Here is a 15,860-nt window from a genome sequence, read left to right on the forward strand (position 1 = left end):
TTTGTGCTGCTAATTTTAATACTGTTCACTATATGGGGCAAAAATGCGTACTTCACTACCACAGGCAGGTCTGTATACACAGTTCTTGTTCATTAGCTCCACCTACAGCATGATAAAACATGCTCGAAGCTCTCCTGGGACACAGACGGTTTTGAAGTGAAAAGCTGACAATGGATGGATTTGTATTGTTGTGTCCACCCACCTCAAGCAGACGGTCTCCTGCCTTCAGCCTGCCATCTTGGATGGCTGCACCCTTAGGAAGGATGTTCTTCACATAAATCGGAGCTGAACCACCAACAGGGACATCACGCGATGTGATGCTGAAGCCGAGACCCTCAGGACCTGACAGAGCAAGGCAGACATTTTAGTTTGATGTTTTGCTGGAGGAGGGATTGAATGATCATTAATAATAGAACAAAAATATAAATTTTGGATGGTGGAACACACAAACTCTCTCTGAAATTTAAAAAAGGCTTCCATTTTTGGCAATGCATATAATTTTTGCAATTATTGGTGCAATTTCTTTAATATGTTAAATGAGCGGAAAGTGCAAAGCACAATGTTAGCCTTCAGGCAAAATTTAAATAAAATGTTAAACATATGCAGAATGCTGTTCACTGTTATTGGGATTTGCTTTCGTGTTGTTCCCCTGCAAGTGGCTGACTTTTATTTTCAGACTCCGTAGGCACTGGGCTGAGATCACAGCACGCTGCTGGACATTTTTTACACTGTCAAACGTCAACAAAGCTGTAAAATATCAAGTTCTCCTTCCAAAAAAAAAAAAAACTGGGAGTTCTGTGCACAAGAGCCTTGGGCACTGATGTGGCCCAACAAGGTTACAGGGACCAAAATGTTGGAGTAACTCAGCGGGTGAGGCAGCATCTCTGGAGAGAGGGAATGGGCGACGTTTCGGATCCAGACCCTTCTTCAGACTGGGACCTTGGAAGGAGTTGAGTTGGTCATTAGATAACAAAATATGAGTATTGCATATATTTTGAGATATCCAATTAGTTAAGCTTGGGGGCTAGGGGTAAAGTTTGAAGGAAAATTTAAATAAAAAAATTATTGGTCATAACAATTAGACAGGGAATAAATCAGAAGACGAAATGCGAGAAGGGGAATGTTCCAATGCTTAGTCGAGGCTTAGTTGAGGCAGGGGCTATCCCAATGTTTAAGGAACAGTTAGACAGGTACATGGATAGGACAAGTTTGGATGGATATGGACCAAATGCAGGCAGCTGGGACTAGTGTAGCTGGGACATGTTGGCTGGTGTGGGCAAGTTGGGCCAAATGCAGGCAGCTGGGACTAGTGTAGCTGGGACACGTTGGCTGGTGTGGGCAAGTTGGGCCAAAGGGCCTGTTTCCATACTGTTTCACTCTATGACTCATGTCAGAGGCATAAACTTAAGAACAGACGGTTTTTTTCCACGGCTCAAAGATCTGTAAGCTATAAAGTTCACAATCTGACCTTTCTATGAGACAAATGAATGACAATTACCCTGCATCACGGAAGGTAAACATCTCATGTTGACGGAAACGGATCAGTGACCTTATTCAATTATTAGAATAATTGTGTTATGAATTTCTGGCAAGATGATTGCTTGCATGAAATACCAACGAGAAACTCAAACCAGGAACGTGTGTAACAATTATAAATGGGGGCTCAGCATGTTTTAATCTAAAACATAGTCCTTATTATAATTTAACAAGCATGTTAGGAGTGGAGTTGAGGTACATTAGGAAGGTTATTAAAACTATCCACTCAAGTGGAAGTTATTTCATTCAGTTGCAGATTCTGCTGCAAGTGTCATTAATTTTGGTTTACAAGTATTCTGTTTGGCTTTCAATATAGTGTCAGTGGATGAAAAGTATCTCTTCCATCTGGTTACTTCCAGGGCTTTTATGTGAAATTAATCTGGGCAACATCGCCCCAGCTTGGAGTAATTAAACGTCAATTTATAACTGTGGCCAAAGTGGCCACAAGAACGCTGATGCTGAGGAACGGAATGCGTGTGGCGCCACCTGGTGGTCAAGCCACTTACTGATTGAACCCTCGTCACCAGAACTGGAACGGTCACGTGACTGCATTTGGCGGGAAGAGAACGCCATCAGTTAAGAGGTGTGCCCTGCAACAACAGCAGAAACTTAGCTCGAGGGCTCGAGTCGACAACCTCACGCAACGCCAGCAACAATGGCTTTATGTTAGAGTGCGCCAAACTCGCTTGTAACCAAACATGTAATGTCTTAATAAAAACAACGTTTGGACTCTCTACATGCTCACACTTACAAAGCAGGTGCTGTTATTATCGGTTTGGAATCAAGGTGAATGGTCAGAGTGGAGTGGTATCGGAGAAAGGGAGTAGTTTAATAAGCGACTTGCGTGGCAATGTCTGACACAAATACAGATTTACATGGCACCTTCAATGGATTTTGCCATTACAAAACTGGAACAAGAAAAACAGAATTAAATAGCTGTCCACCCGAGACGTTGCAGGGCAGATGAACAAAAACTCGGACAAAGAGGTCGGTTTTTAACTGTGTCTTGGAGAGAGTGAGGGAGGGGGTGTGGAGAGGGGGGAAGGGAAGAGGGAGTCCATGCACAAGAGCCTTGGACACTGATGAGGCCCAACAAGGCGACAGGAACCTTGAAAGGAGATGAATTGGTGATTGGATAACAAATATGTTGATAATAAATATGGGGGGAGGTGCGGGGTGGGGGAGTATGAGAGGGGTGAGTGTCAGATCTTTCCATGTGGTTTTCCAATCTACCACAGCCAAATCAAGAATATTAAGTCTACCATCTCATTAACTACAATCCCAGTCCACAATCTAACCTCTGATAGCGTTCCTGAGAGGCTTGAAGCAAGTTGAAGAAACAGCATCTCTTGCAACTGGGCACATGACAAACTTCAGAGCTCAAAACTGAATTCAGCTGCTTAAGGTCATCAGCCAATTCAACTGCGTATTTCTTAATTCCAGCATTTTGCCTCCTTTATTTGCCCTCTTCTGCTATTTCAGATTTCACCTGTACACCTTCTATTTAAACTTCCTGGAGGCACCTTTCATTATTTATTCATAATTACCATGTTCTTTCATTTCACACCATTAACATTTGTGACCTGTTGCATTCATAAATGCTCCCATTGCTAATGAAAGATTCCCCTACAGGAAACATCGGCACTGCTTCTCTCCACCAATGTCGTATTTGCTGAGTATTCAAAATCATCTACTCTTAGTTGAGGAACAAGGTCATCTCTTCTCCGTCATCACTTGCAGAAAATAACCAAATTAAAACATGAAACATTCTTCCAGCTGAACATTCGACCAGCATTCCCACATCAAATCCACATAAACAATTACATTAAATATACCTCAGGATTCTTTTGCCCTCATGTGGTTGAACAATGCAGCTAGTCCACTCCCTACATCTGGAGGCCTGGCCCCTGGTCCCACACGCCCCCCCAACCCACTGACCCAAGAGAAGTCTCCACAGGTGACCAGCCCCACCATGGTGTTTCAAGGACCAAATTGCCATTGTTCTCCGTTTTCCACATTCCATATTTAGTTTAGAGATGCAGTGCGGAAGCAGGCCCTTCAGCCCATGCCCACCAGCATCCCCCGCACACTAACACTATCCTACACACACCAGGGACAATTTTTACACTTACCAAGCCAATTAACCTACAAACCTGTACGTTTTTGGAATGTGGGAAGAAACCGAAGAATTCGGAGAAAACCCACGCAGTCACGGGGAGAACGTACAAACTCCGTACAGACAGCAGCCGTAGTCGGGATGTAACCTGGGTCTCCGGTGCTGCAAGCGCTGTAAGGCAGCAACTACTGCTGCGCCACCGTGGCTGAACTGTTCAACTCATGGAGTATATGTTCAACTCTGGAGTATTTATTACAATCCACCCAATTAAGTATCTTGTAATATTTTACCATATGAAAGGGATCAAAGGTGAGTTATTGCTGTGAGACATTCTGTCGGCATTGACTGCTTTTGTTCTCTGCATCAGAGCCACGTGCAAACCATGGCTGAGACTGCAAGGATGAAAATTGCTTTGTTTTATTTTTAATTTCAAGGTGAATCGAAAAGGTTGCAGAACCTTATCTATAAATGCATATCATACCTCGTAGGATATATTAAATTGTTTGCAAGAGCCGGAAGAGGGAGAATTAATTTTCTCAGCCCCTTTGTTTCAAACACGAATTATTGGAAATAAGATTTAAAAACAACCCTATATCTCAGGTTAAAGTATTGGAATGTAAGTGGATCACTAATGTCCTTCAAGGAAAGTAATCAACTGATCTTTCCAGGGCTGGGTAATATGTGCCGACAGAACCAATACGATAGACTCTTAATTACCCCCAGAATTCAGGGACGATTAGACATGAGGAAGAAATACCAACATTGCCAATAATATCAAGCTCCTGTGAATCAGTTTGATAAAAAGCTGTTTATTCATCACATCTTTAATGCACCCACTTCAAATGATTCTTTGTCAGCTTGGATGTGTGTGGTGTTTAATTGTTTTTCAATCCACAGAAAATCTCTGAGGGTCTTTCAAATTTTGCAACATGAACAAAAACCCCTTCAATACATCGACGAGGAAATAACACAACTGTGCTGTACTTACAGCATGTGGAGATGGGGGCTCCGCCAGAGCCCAGCCTGTGACTGTAGAGCAGAACAACAGACAGCCAACCATGTCATCTCTGGGTGCCCGCTCTACCACCCACCAAATGGAGCTGTGTCGGGGCCTGGCAGACATTGACACAGAGACAACAACCTGGCTGCTCAACACCCGGCTCTAAAGAGATCTAACTATTCCTTTGGTTTATGTTTCATTCGCAAGAAGAAGACTGTACTTATCACTTTCTCACCTTTTTTCAACTGAATATTGAGTCTCTTCCCGACCTTTTTAGTGTTGAAACCTGCAGTAGGCGTGGAGTTCATTCTTTGGGGAGTCGGGTTCTGGCCTGTTGGTGGTTTAGACGCTGAATTATGATTGTGAGGTAGGTGAGAGTATGAAACAGACTGATCCGCCTCACTGCTTGGTCGAGGCAACCTCTGCGGGGTTTCGTCCAGATTTGCATTCATCGCACTCGTTCGATCATTGCCCTGAGTATCCACATTGATCCGATTGGAAAAGCTGGCATTTTTATCACCAAAAGGAACTTGTTCGTACTGCTCTTTATTTGCTGCGGGGACCACGTGAAACCAAATAACATGTGAACGCATGGCCAAGCGAAACATTTGTTGTGCTCTAGATTTAGGAAAGATGAGATATTAACAAATGGATGCCATCAGTCTTCATAGAGATTATTAACATAATTACAATCTTTAATTACATAGCATGAAAGGCTTTTTATGCAAATGCACCAACTCGCTAAATATTAAATTGATTGAAATTTTATTTACATCGCTGACATTTAATATTTATGTGCGCTGAGAGATTATCAGTTAGGCACTTTTTTTTAAGAGAAATGAAATTATATTGAAAAGCAAAAACTCGGTACCATTACCAAAACTCAACGATTTATACGGTACAGATCTACCCTGGGTTGAGACTTAAGAATACATCATGCAGATACGTACTGTTCGAATCGGATATTTCGCAAATCACCACCATTTATTTTGACGATGCAATCATTCTCATTAAACAATTTTTCCCGCTCAGCTTTACCACCTTTCTCCAGGCGTTTGACCAATAATCCCAGGGTCCTGCAAGAGAATGGTCACAGCTCGTCATCAGCACTTGAATGTACAATGCATAACACATAGCGTAAAATTCTCTCCAGTTACAGCAAGCAATATCGCAGCAACATTCAGCTTGCCTTTTGAACACCAAGCTACAATGATAGAGATTAATTGAGTCCAATGTGACTCAAATTCCATCTCACGCCATGATAGGGCAGCACGGTGGCACGGCGGTAGAGTTACTGCCTTGCAGTGCCAGAGACCCAGGTTCAATCCTGACTATGGGTGCCTGTCTGCGCCAAGTTTGTACGTTCTCCCCGTGACCTGCGTGGGTTTTCGGTGGGAACTCCAGTTTCCTCCCACACTCCAAAGACGTTGGGGTTTGGAGGTTAATTGGTTTGGTATAGGTGCAAATTATCCCTAGGGTGTACAGAATAATGTTAGTGTGCGGAGGTCGCGGGTCGGCGCGGACCCGGTGGGCTGAAGGGCAGTTTCTGTGCTGGATCCAAACAAACAAAGAATACTGATAATGTTAAAAGCAACAATTACAAAATGAAATATACATTCTGCATGTGCTAAAAAATGCTATTGCTGCACTAAAGGGCCTGTCCCACTTTCACGACCTAATTCACAATCTTTTTTACTCGTGGACATTTTTTATCATGGTAGAAAAACGCCCTGACCTACTTGATGCCACGAGTACCTACGACTAGCATTACGACCTACCTACGACCTACCTACGACCATGCTACGAGTATGAGTCAAGGGCAAACTCGGCAGAGGTCGTGAATTAGGTTGTGAAAGTAGAACAGGCCCTTTAAGTGGCAACATTACGGTTTTTGCTAAAACACCACCAAAAGTTAAACATAACCTGTTGTTGGGTCTACAGAGCTGCAGAGGTGCTGCCTGTTCCTCTGAGTTACTCCAGCATTTTGTGTCTATCTTTGTGTGAACCAGCACCAGTTCCTTCCTACAAATCCACTGCAAAATCTCCTCAAGGTACGACTACTCTCCGATGACAGTTCTGCCACATGCTCTCTTGCTGCTGCCCCCTCTGTGATTCCCCGTGCTCTCCAGCTCACTTTCACACCTTACACTTCCTTATCTCTGTGCCTCCCCCTCCACTGACTCTCAGTCTGAAGAAGTGTCTTGACCCGAAACGTCACCCATTCCTTCCATCCGGAGGATGCTGCTTGTTCCGCTGAGTTACTCTTGCATTTTTTGTCCATCTGCAGATAATTATTGCAGGTTTACACTTTAGAATTTAAAGCCAAATTGGTTCAAAACATTGCAGTCCTTCCTATCATACAAAATTAAATCTAAAAGCAGAGGACAGCAGAATTTCCAGTTTGCTCCCTGTGAGGACTGATTTCATAAACGACTAATGCAATACAAGAGTTACTTGATTAAGTCAAACTCCAAGCCCATGGCACTCAACCTCAGCTCGTACATAATAATAGTATTTAAGCATCAGTGTTGTTGGAGGTGTTGATTTTAATTAAATTGAGATCGCAACTGCTTGTAACAGCGTGCATAAAAGATCCAAGAGTATTGCTAGAATATTAGAGCTTCTTCTGGTGTTCAGATAACATTTGGAAGGACATTATTGCCATAGAGGGAGTGCAGAGACGGTTCACCAGACTGATTCCTGGGATGTCAGGACTTGCTTATGAAGAAAGACTGGATAGACTTGGTTTATACTCTCTAGAATTTAGGAGATTGAGAGGGGATCTTATAGAAACTTATAAAATTCTTAAGGGGTTGGACAGGCTAGATGCAGGAAGATTGTTCCCGATGTTAGGGAAGTCCAGGACAAGGGGTCACAGCTTAAGGATAAGGGGGGTCCTTTAAAACGAGAGAGAAGAACTTTTTTCACACAGAGAGTGGTGAATCTCTGGAACTCTCTGCCACACAGAGGGTTTGAGGCCAGTTTATATTTAAGAGGGAGTTAGATGTGGCCCTTGTGGCTTGGGGGATCAGGGGATATGGAGAGAAGGCAGGTACGGGGAACTGAGTTGGATGATCAGCCATGATCATATTGTATGGCGGTGCAGGCTCGAAGGGCCGAATGGCCTACTCCTGCACCTAATTTCTATGTTTCTATTTCTTCCTCAAATACCCTCAAAAATGGGTCAACTAGATTGGCATTTCAGTTGTTGTTTGATTTAGTTTAGTTTGGTGATACAGAAAGGAAACTGGCCATTCGGCCCACCGAGGCCACTCCTTGCACACTAGGGGCAATTTTTTTCAGAAGCCAATGAACCTACAAACCGGCAGGTCTTTGGGATGCAGGATGCAACCAGATCACCAGGAGGAAATCCACACGGTCACAGGGAGAACGTGCAAACTCCGTACAGACAACACCCAGCATCAGATCCAAACCGGGATCTCTGGCGCTGAGAGGCAGCAGCTCTACCATCTGAGCCAGCGTGCCATCATGTGGTTTATTATTATTATTATTATTATTGCTAACTCTGTTCTCCAGGCAGATCATATCATAGATGAGTGCAATTTTATCATACATGAATACCACAGGAAGCGCACAAGAGAAAATAAATAGAGTGCAGAATATAGAGTTGCAGCTGCAGGGAAAATGCAGATGGATTAAAAAGTGTGACTTGTGTAAGTTATGGCTTACTGAAGTTATGGCTTACAGAGTCATCCTGAAGACAAGGCATTGCATCTGAGTAATGGGTTTCTTTTCCATTTTTGCTATTTTGTATTTAGTTTAGTTTAGAGACAGAACACGGAAACAGGCCCTTCGGCCCACCAGGTCCACACTGACCAGCGATCCCCACATATTCTCTACATCGGCGAGACAAAGCACAGGCTCGGCAATCGCTTCGCCCCAACACCTCCGCTTAGTTTGCACTAACCCCGGTGGCTCAACACTTCAACTCCCCCTCCCATTCCAAACCTGACTTTTCTGTCCTGGACCTCCTCCATTCCCAGAGTGAGGCCCAGTGCAAATTGGAGGAACAGCACCTCATATTTCGCTTAGGTAGTTTACATCCCAGCAGTATGAACATTGACTTCTCCCATTTCAGATAATCCTTGCTTTCTCCCTGCTTCCCCTCCCCTTTCCCAGCTCTCCTACAAGCCTACTGTCTCTGCCTCCTCCTTTCTTTCCCACCCCCAACCCCCCCCCCGACATCAGTCTGAAGAAGGGTCTCGACCCGAAGCGTCGCCTATTTCTTCTCGCCATAGATGCTGCCTCGCCCACTGAGTTCCTCCAGCATTTTTGTCTACCCGCATATTAACACTATCCTACACACACTAGGGACAATTTTTACATTTACCAAGCCAATTGAGAGACCCCTTCCACCCCTGCAACGGACTGTTCCAGCTGCTACGGTCAGGCAAACGCCTCCGTTGCCATGCAGTGAGAGAACAGAGGCCATTCGGACTGTAAACGCCTATCTCACCAGGGACTAACTCTACTGAAAGTTTTTCCTTCCATTATTTATTATGTAAAATAATATGTGTGTTATGATTGTGTTTATAGTTTGTTTGGTTGTTTGTCTTTTGCACAAAAGTCCGCGGGCATTGCCACTTTCATTTCACTGCACATCTCGTATGTGTATGTGACAAATAAACTTGACTTGACTTGACTTGAATTTTACCTACAAACCTGTACGTCTTTGGATTGTGGGAGGCAACCGAAGATCTTGGAGAAATCCCACTCAGCTCATGGGGCGAACGTACAAGCTCTGTACAGACAGCACCCGTTGCCAGGATCGAACTCCGGTCTCTGATGCTGCAAGCGCTGTATGGTGACAACTCTACCGCTGCGCCACCGTGTCACCGTTAATTAATTTTAGACATCAATCTTCCATATACTAAATCATACCAATTTAGATTTGGAGAGGACAGCAAACCAGTAATTAGTGTTTCTGAAGCCAATCCTTCCAGTAAATTTAGTACGTGTGGATTTAAATTTGTATGAACAATATTTTATAGCTATATCTCTACCTTACAAAATAATTAATTATTCTCAATGCAAAAAGTAAACGTCTAAAGGACTACTGCACAACCTTTAAGAATAGATAGGGAGAAGCTGTTCTCATAGGCAAGGGATCGAAAATTGGGGACCAGAAAATGTAAGTGTGTAGGAAGGATCTGTGGATAGACACAAAATGCTGGAGTAACTCAGCGAGTGAGGCAGCATCTCAGGAGAGAAGGAATGGGCGATGTTTCGGGTCGAGACCCTTCTTCAATCGATCAACCTTTATTGTCATCTTTCCCAGGGAATACCGGAGCATCTCACATGAAACTTATAACATTTCACACATAATAACAGTAAAAACAATCCAGTCCCTGATGAAACAGTATAAATAGTTAAAAGCAGGTAAAACAGCAACATTAAAATACAGTAAAAACAATCATTAGAATGTCCAGGGCAGCTGATTTGAGTGGCCAATGCCAGAGTTATTCAAATGTCAGTGCAAAGCCGCAGAATCAGATGGAGTGACTGTTTAGCAGCCTCACAGCCTGTGGCAGGAAGCTGTTTAGCAGCCTGGTAGACCGGGCTTTGATGCTACGGTATCTCTTGCCTGATGGCAGGAGACCCAGGTGTGTGTGGAGGGGGTGCAGTTTGTCCATAGCTATTCTCAGAGCTTTTTTCAGTCAGCGGCTCTGGAACAGTTCTTGTATCGAGGGTAGGGAGACGCCAATGATCCTCTCTGCTCCCCTCACTACCCTCTGCAAAGCCTTCCTGTCTGAGCGGTTGCAGTTGGAGTACCACGTGTTTATGCAGTACGTGAGTACAGACTCACGTTCTTCAGTTCTTTCTTATACAAAGGAACTGTTGATGCTGGTTTAAACCGAAGATAGATACAAAAAGCTGGAGTAACTCAGCGGGACAAACAGCACCTTTGGAGAAAATAAGTAAAACACAACAAGATACATGAAACATGAAATGAAAGTGACGAGTGAAAAGTCCAGGATTGGGGATGTGCAAAGTTTGGGGAGGGGGAAGGGGAGTCAGTCTACCCCACGACAGAAGGGGGAGGAGTTGTACAGTTTGATAGCCACAAGGAAAAGGGATCTTTAGGGAAATCCTGGAGGGAAAATGGAAAAGGAAAGAATTTGCAGAGCAATGGGTGAAGGATGGGGCAGTGGGATGAGTTGGGCAGCTCTTGCACAGAGTTGGCATGAGTGAGCCTGTTTGTGTGCTGCAACCATTTTGCGATATCAGTGCAAATAGGTAGAGTCAACAGAGTTCAATGCAAGAAATGAAGTATGGCTTTCATTCTGAAAAGGTAAGACTTTATTTCTAGCGAAGATAGACATAAAAAGCTGGAGTAACACAGCAGTACAGACAGCATCTCTGGAGAAAAGGAATAGCTAACGTTTCATGTCTGAAGAAGGGTCTCGACTTGAAGTGTCACCTGTTCATTTTCTCCAGAGATGTTGTCTGAGTTAGTCCAGCTTCTCATGTCTGTCTTCGGTTTAAACCAGCATCTGCAGTTCCTTCCTACACTTTATTTCTAGCACCATCTTATTGAACAGTTGGAATTCCACAGGGCATGTAGCCTAGATGGTACAATGACCTAATCCTTTAATTGAGTTGATATTTACTACCTTGTAAAATTACTTTAGACAATTGCGGCTAGTGTTTCAGCTTAATTAGTATAAACCATATCGTCACTTTTAACAATTCACACAAATTATTTCTGCTGACAGCAGTTAGTGCCAGGAAATTGAAACATTTAAAAAAAATAAGGATTGGAATTGCCCGAGGTAGATGCAAAGGCTTAAAAAGTGTGAGTCACGTAAATTAACTGCCGGTCCAAAGTAAAAGCGACTTCAGTTCATCTTCATAAATGATGACATGAGGTAAATAGTGCTATACGTGATAAGAGCACTCCAGTGAATGATTGCAAGCTGGGATTGTAGCAATACTTGGGATGTTTCACACAGCTGGAGGTGGCACTGCATTTGTACACATCACTGCCAGTTTAATCCAGCTCAGTACCTCATGGCTATCAATTCAGGGGCTGTCAAGTGCAATTTAAAGAATGGCGATGGTGTAAAAATGCAAGTGAGCCAGCTACAGTCACGCACGCGTTGCTCCTAAGTGCTGGCTATGATGTCTTTCGGCACTTGATTAGCACATCTGCTCAGTACACGTGCTTGAACTTCACTGCTCATCAAATTAAACAAGTATCTTAAATTTTTTATCAGATGCAATGCATGCCCTACATATTCGCCAAAGTGAACTAAAATAATCACATCAATTTGTAGCTTCAATTTAAAACAATTTCGCTGTTAACAAATAAATGAAATGCAATAAACGGGCGGCCACGGTGGTGCAGCGGTAGAGTTGGTGCCTTACAGCACTTGCAGCGCCGGAGACCCAGGTTCGATCCCGACTACAGGTGCTGTCTGTACGGAGTTTGTACCTTCTCCCTGGGACCGCGTGGATTTCTCCGAAATCTTCGGTTTCCTCCCACACTCCAAAGACGTACAGGTTTGTAGGTTAATTGGCTCGGTGTATGTGTAAATTGTCCCCAGTGTGTATTGGGTAGTGTTAATGTACGGGGATTGTTTGTCAGTGCTTGTTTCCCTCTATCCCCGCTCCCTCTGGCCAACAGTGCTCCTCACCTGATTTATCTCCCTGCAGTGACAAGCTCCTAAGAAGGGACTCGATTCGAAACGTCACCCACTCCTTATTTCCAGAGATGCTGCCTGTCCCGCAGAGTTACTCCAGCTTTTTGTGTCTAACTCCTACACCTTCTCCGGGCACTAACTTTGCACAATCACCCATTTTGCTGCAGAACATGAAGCTTTGGCTTCAATGAAATGGGCTCAATCTCATCTAAGATCATTCTTGCAACCTGCCTCTTTGATCACTTATGTTGACCCCTGTTAAATTATCCTTTGTTCCTTCATCCTGATCTCCGTGATGCCTCGTGAAGCACCTCAGACATGTTTTTTTATTTTAACCATGACGTTAAGGAGTCACATTTAGTTTAGTTTAGAGATACAGCATGGAAACAGGCCCTTCAGCCCACACCGACCAGCGATCTCATTAACACTATCCTTCACACACGAGGAACAATTTACATTTATACCATGCCAATTAACCTTCAAACCTGTACATCTTTGGAGTATGGGGGGAACCCGAAGATATTGGAGATAACCCACGTAACAGGTCACGGGGACCACGCACAAACTGTGTACTGACAGCACCCGTGGTCAGGATCGAACCCGGGACCCTGACGTTGTAAGGCAGCAACTCTACCGCTGCGCCACCCTTAGTTGTTACAGATGCTAGACACAGTATAACAGTATATATACAGAAACAGTATAACATTAGCCCCAACAAGGAAAAAAAAGATAAGTTTGTGGGGAATTTTACACAACTTTCAAAGGGAATTTCAAAGGCGGCTCGGAATAGTTTACTGCAGTTCAAATTTTAAAATCAAAAAACCTCATAAAAGGCCAACCTATAACTTTTTATCATCTAATTTCATGGAGGAAAAAAAAACAATTATACAGAGGCAAAAAGGATTTTTGATGATTAGCCTTGCATTATGTTTGCCTTGCATTATGTTAGCCTTGCATTATGTTTGATATATTTGTCGACCAAATAGCTTTCCTGACCTCTGCAAGGTTCAATTGCAATGATGAGGTACAAGCACTACTTGAATACCCAGCCCCTATATCATACCACGTTCAGGCTTTCCCACAGAGATGCTTTCAAAGTCATCGCCCAAGCTGTAGTAAGCTCTTGTGCAACAGCGGAAAAGATTTATTTTGTAGGTGCCCCCATTATTCGGATGCAAATAGCACACATTTTAATACTACTAAAAATGTACATTTATTCAACCAGTTTTGCTCAGTCGCACAATGAAACAAATAGAGACACTTCCTTATAAATTGGAAAAACCCATCAACCAAATCCACTTCATCTAAGTCAACCTGGCACAACAGATGAGGTTTACTCGCTGTCTAAATATAGTTCTTCAAGGTTTAATACTTGAAAGTTTTTTTCTGAGAATGTCATTTCAAAATGAGGTTATTCCATTCAACAGCATCTCCAAGAAGTTAACGGAAGCCTTCGTTATGAAAACAATATTCCCAGCCATTGGACCTCTTTGCAACAATGTACTACCCACAGTGGGGGCAGGGGAAGAAGAGCTCATATTAGTTTGCTTGGATTGCAATTTTTATTTGAAAGATTTGTTTCATATTCATGAGCTGAGAAAGAACGAATATCAAAACACAAAGGGGCAAAACACTGAGCATAACAAGCCCTATTAGTGGATTTCAGCACCATCTATCCCCCTTCGCATGGCATTATTCAATCAATTCTGACATTATTCTCATGCACTGAAGTTCTTTTGGTAATATTTCTGCATTTTTTTTTTTACACTTGTCATACATTACCAAGTGTATGCTGCAGCCTCGAGACTGCTTTAATGAATGTCTCCCTCATGATCAAAGCTCAGAGAGAGGCGGCTGTTTAAAAGGGAATCATGTGGGTTGAGTGGAAAAAAAACATTTTGCTATGTCTATGTTCTCGAGCCAGTTCAGACGTAGACAGTCTGTCACACTGGAATTAGAATAGCAAATAATATGCATGACCCCACCAAAAAGCTCAAGATAAAGCTCAGACTTCAAAAAGCAAGCCGATGAATTCATGAGGGCATCGAATTTTAAGTTGCTGTGTTTGTTGTTATTTTTACCCATGACATTTTCCAAACCCAAGGCAAGAGCATCGCATCGTGTCAGTGAAGCCGATAAGACTTAATGTGTAGGAAGGAACGGCAGATGCTGGTCTAAATCGAAGATAGACACAAAATGCTGGAGTAACTCAGCAGGACAGGCGGCATCTCTGGAGAGATGGAATGGGGTGATGTTTCAGGTCGAGACCCTTCTTCAGACTGAATCAGATGCTGCCTGTCCTGCTGAGTTACTCCAGCATCTTGTGCCCAAGACGACAAGACTGCTGATTGCTTTGTCCCAGGTTTGTAATTTGATTTATAAAATCTTGAGGGGATCGCAAAAGTATGGCAGAATTAAAATACCACAACTCCAAATGAGGGCAATGCACTCATATATTATATCTGAAGAGCGAGCGCCGAACTTTACAAGTGATTGTGTAAGAATCTGTAGGAAGGAACTGCAGATGCTGGTTTACACTGAAGATAAGACACTGGAGTAACTCAGCGGGACAGGCAGCATCTTTGGAGCAAAGGAATGGGGTGACATTTCGGGTCGAGACCCTTCTTCGGACTGAGAGTCAGGGGAGAGGGAGACATAGAGATATGGAAAGGTAAGGTGCGAAAACACAGATCAAAAGGGACGATGATCACGGAAATGTATATTGTTAGCTGAGGGGAAGGTGACAATGAGGCACACCATCAGTAATATTCATTAGATTCAATTCATTAGACACTGCAGAATTTATTGAAATTAAATACAACTTTAAAACATAAAAATCAGGCAGAATGGATTACTTTACCTTCCAACTGTGGAACTGAAAGGTACAACATGGATTCCCAAAGGCCCTCCTTCATTGGAGACTTCAACCAACTTGAGAACGTCACTGTGAGACAATGATGAATGGAGTAACACCATGTGAAGAAAACAACCCAAATTAAAAACAATGAAGCCTTGCAAGTTATGCACTCCAGGCAGTTATTGATCTAGTTACATGGGGAAATGGTCAATGAGGAAATAATATATAAATAAACAAATAGATAAGCAATAATGTGAAAATTATCTGACAACATCAACCTCATGCAAACACCTCAGCAATCACAATCCCTTGTTGAATTAAAACTTAGCAGAAAAAAACCCTTCACTGGATTAATTGGATGTTAATAGTTTGGTCTGCTTGAATTTGTTTGAAATCACCTAATTAAAAACAAAATAAGGCTGCTTTGTACATTGGAGGCATCGGTAGTCAGAGATGGCATACAGAGACTCGGTTGAAAAATTATCTTCATTTGGACATGGCCTCCAAGATAATGGAGTTTTTCAGAGGATTTCCTGGGGAATTTTGCTCTTTTTTTAAATATAAAGGCCAGAGTATATTGAAGTGTTTTATCTGAGCACGATGCACGAGTCTCGCAAACAGGACTTCAGTCAGCATTGTTTATTTCACTGTTGTGTATAACATGCACAAATTTAAACAAATTAATTT

General features: G+C 42.9%; 1 protein-coding gene across 4 annotated transcripts in view; it reads right to left on the reverse strand.

Annotated features, from left to right (window-relative positions):
* The window catches only part of LOC129715327 (partitioning defective 3 homolog), a 954,144-nt gene that overhangs the window by 406,603 nt on the left and 531,681 nt on the right, over nt 1–15,860 (reverse strand). For all 4 annotated transcript variants that reach the window (XM_055665210.1, XM_055665202.1, XM_055665217.1 and 1 more), the window contains exons 7-10: nt 15,177–15,260; nt 5,603–5,728; nt 4,888–5,270; nt 203–342 (exon numbers count right to left, since the gene is read on the reverse strand). In XM_055665210.1, the coding sequence (XP_055521185.1) occupies nt 203–342; nt 4,888–5,270; nt 5,603–5,728; nt 15,177–15,260 (733 nt within the window). The remainder of the gene's footprint in view (nt 1–202; nt 343–4,887; nt 5,271–5,602; nt 5,729–15,176; nt 15,261–15,860) is intronic.

Source organism: Leucoraja erinacea, chromosome 2, assembly GCF_028641065.1.
Source record: "Leucoraja erinacea ecotype New England chromosome 2, Leri_hhj_1, whole genome shotgun sequence".
Taxonomy (NCBI): domain Eukaryota; kingdom Metazoa; phylum Chordata; class Chondrichthyes; order Rajiformes; family Rajidae; genus Leucoraja; species Leucoraja erinaceus.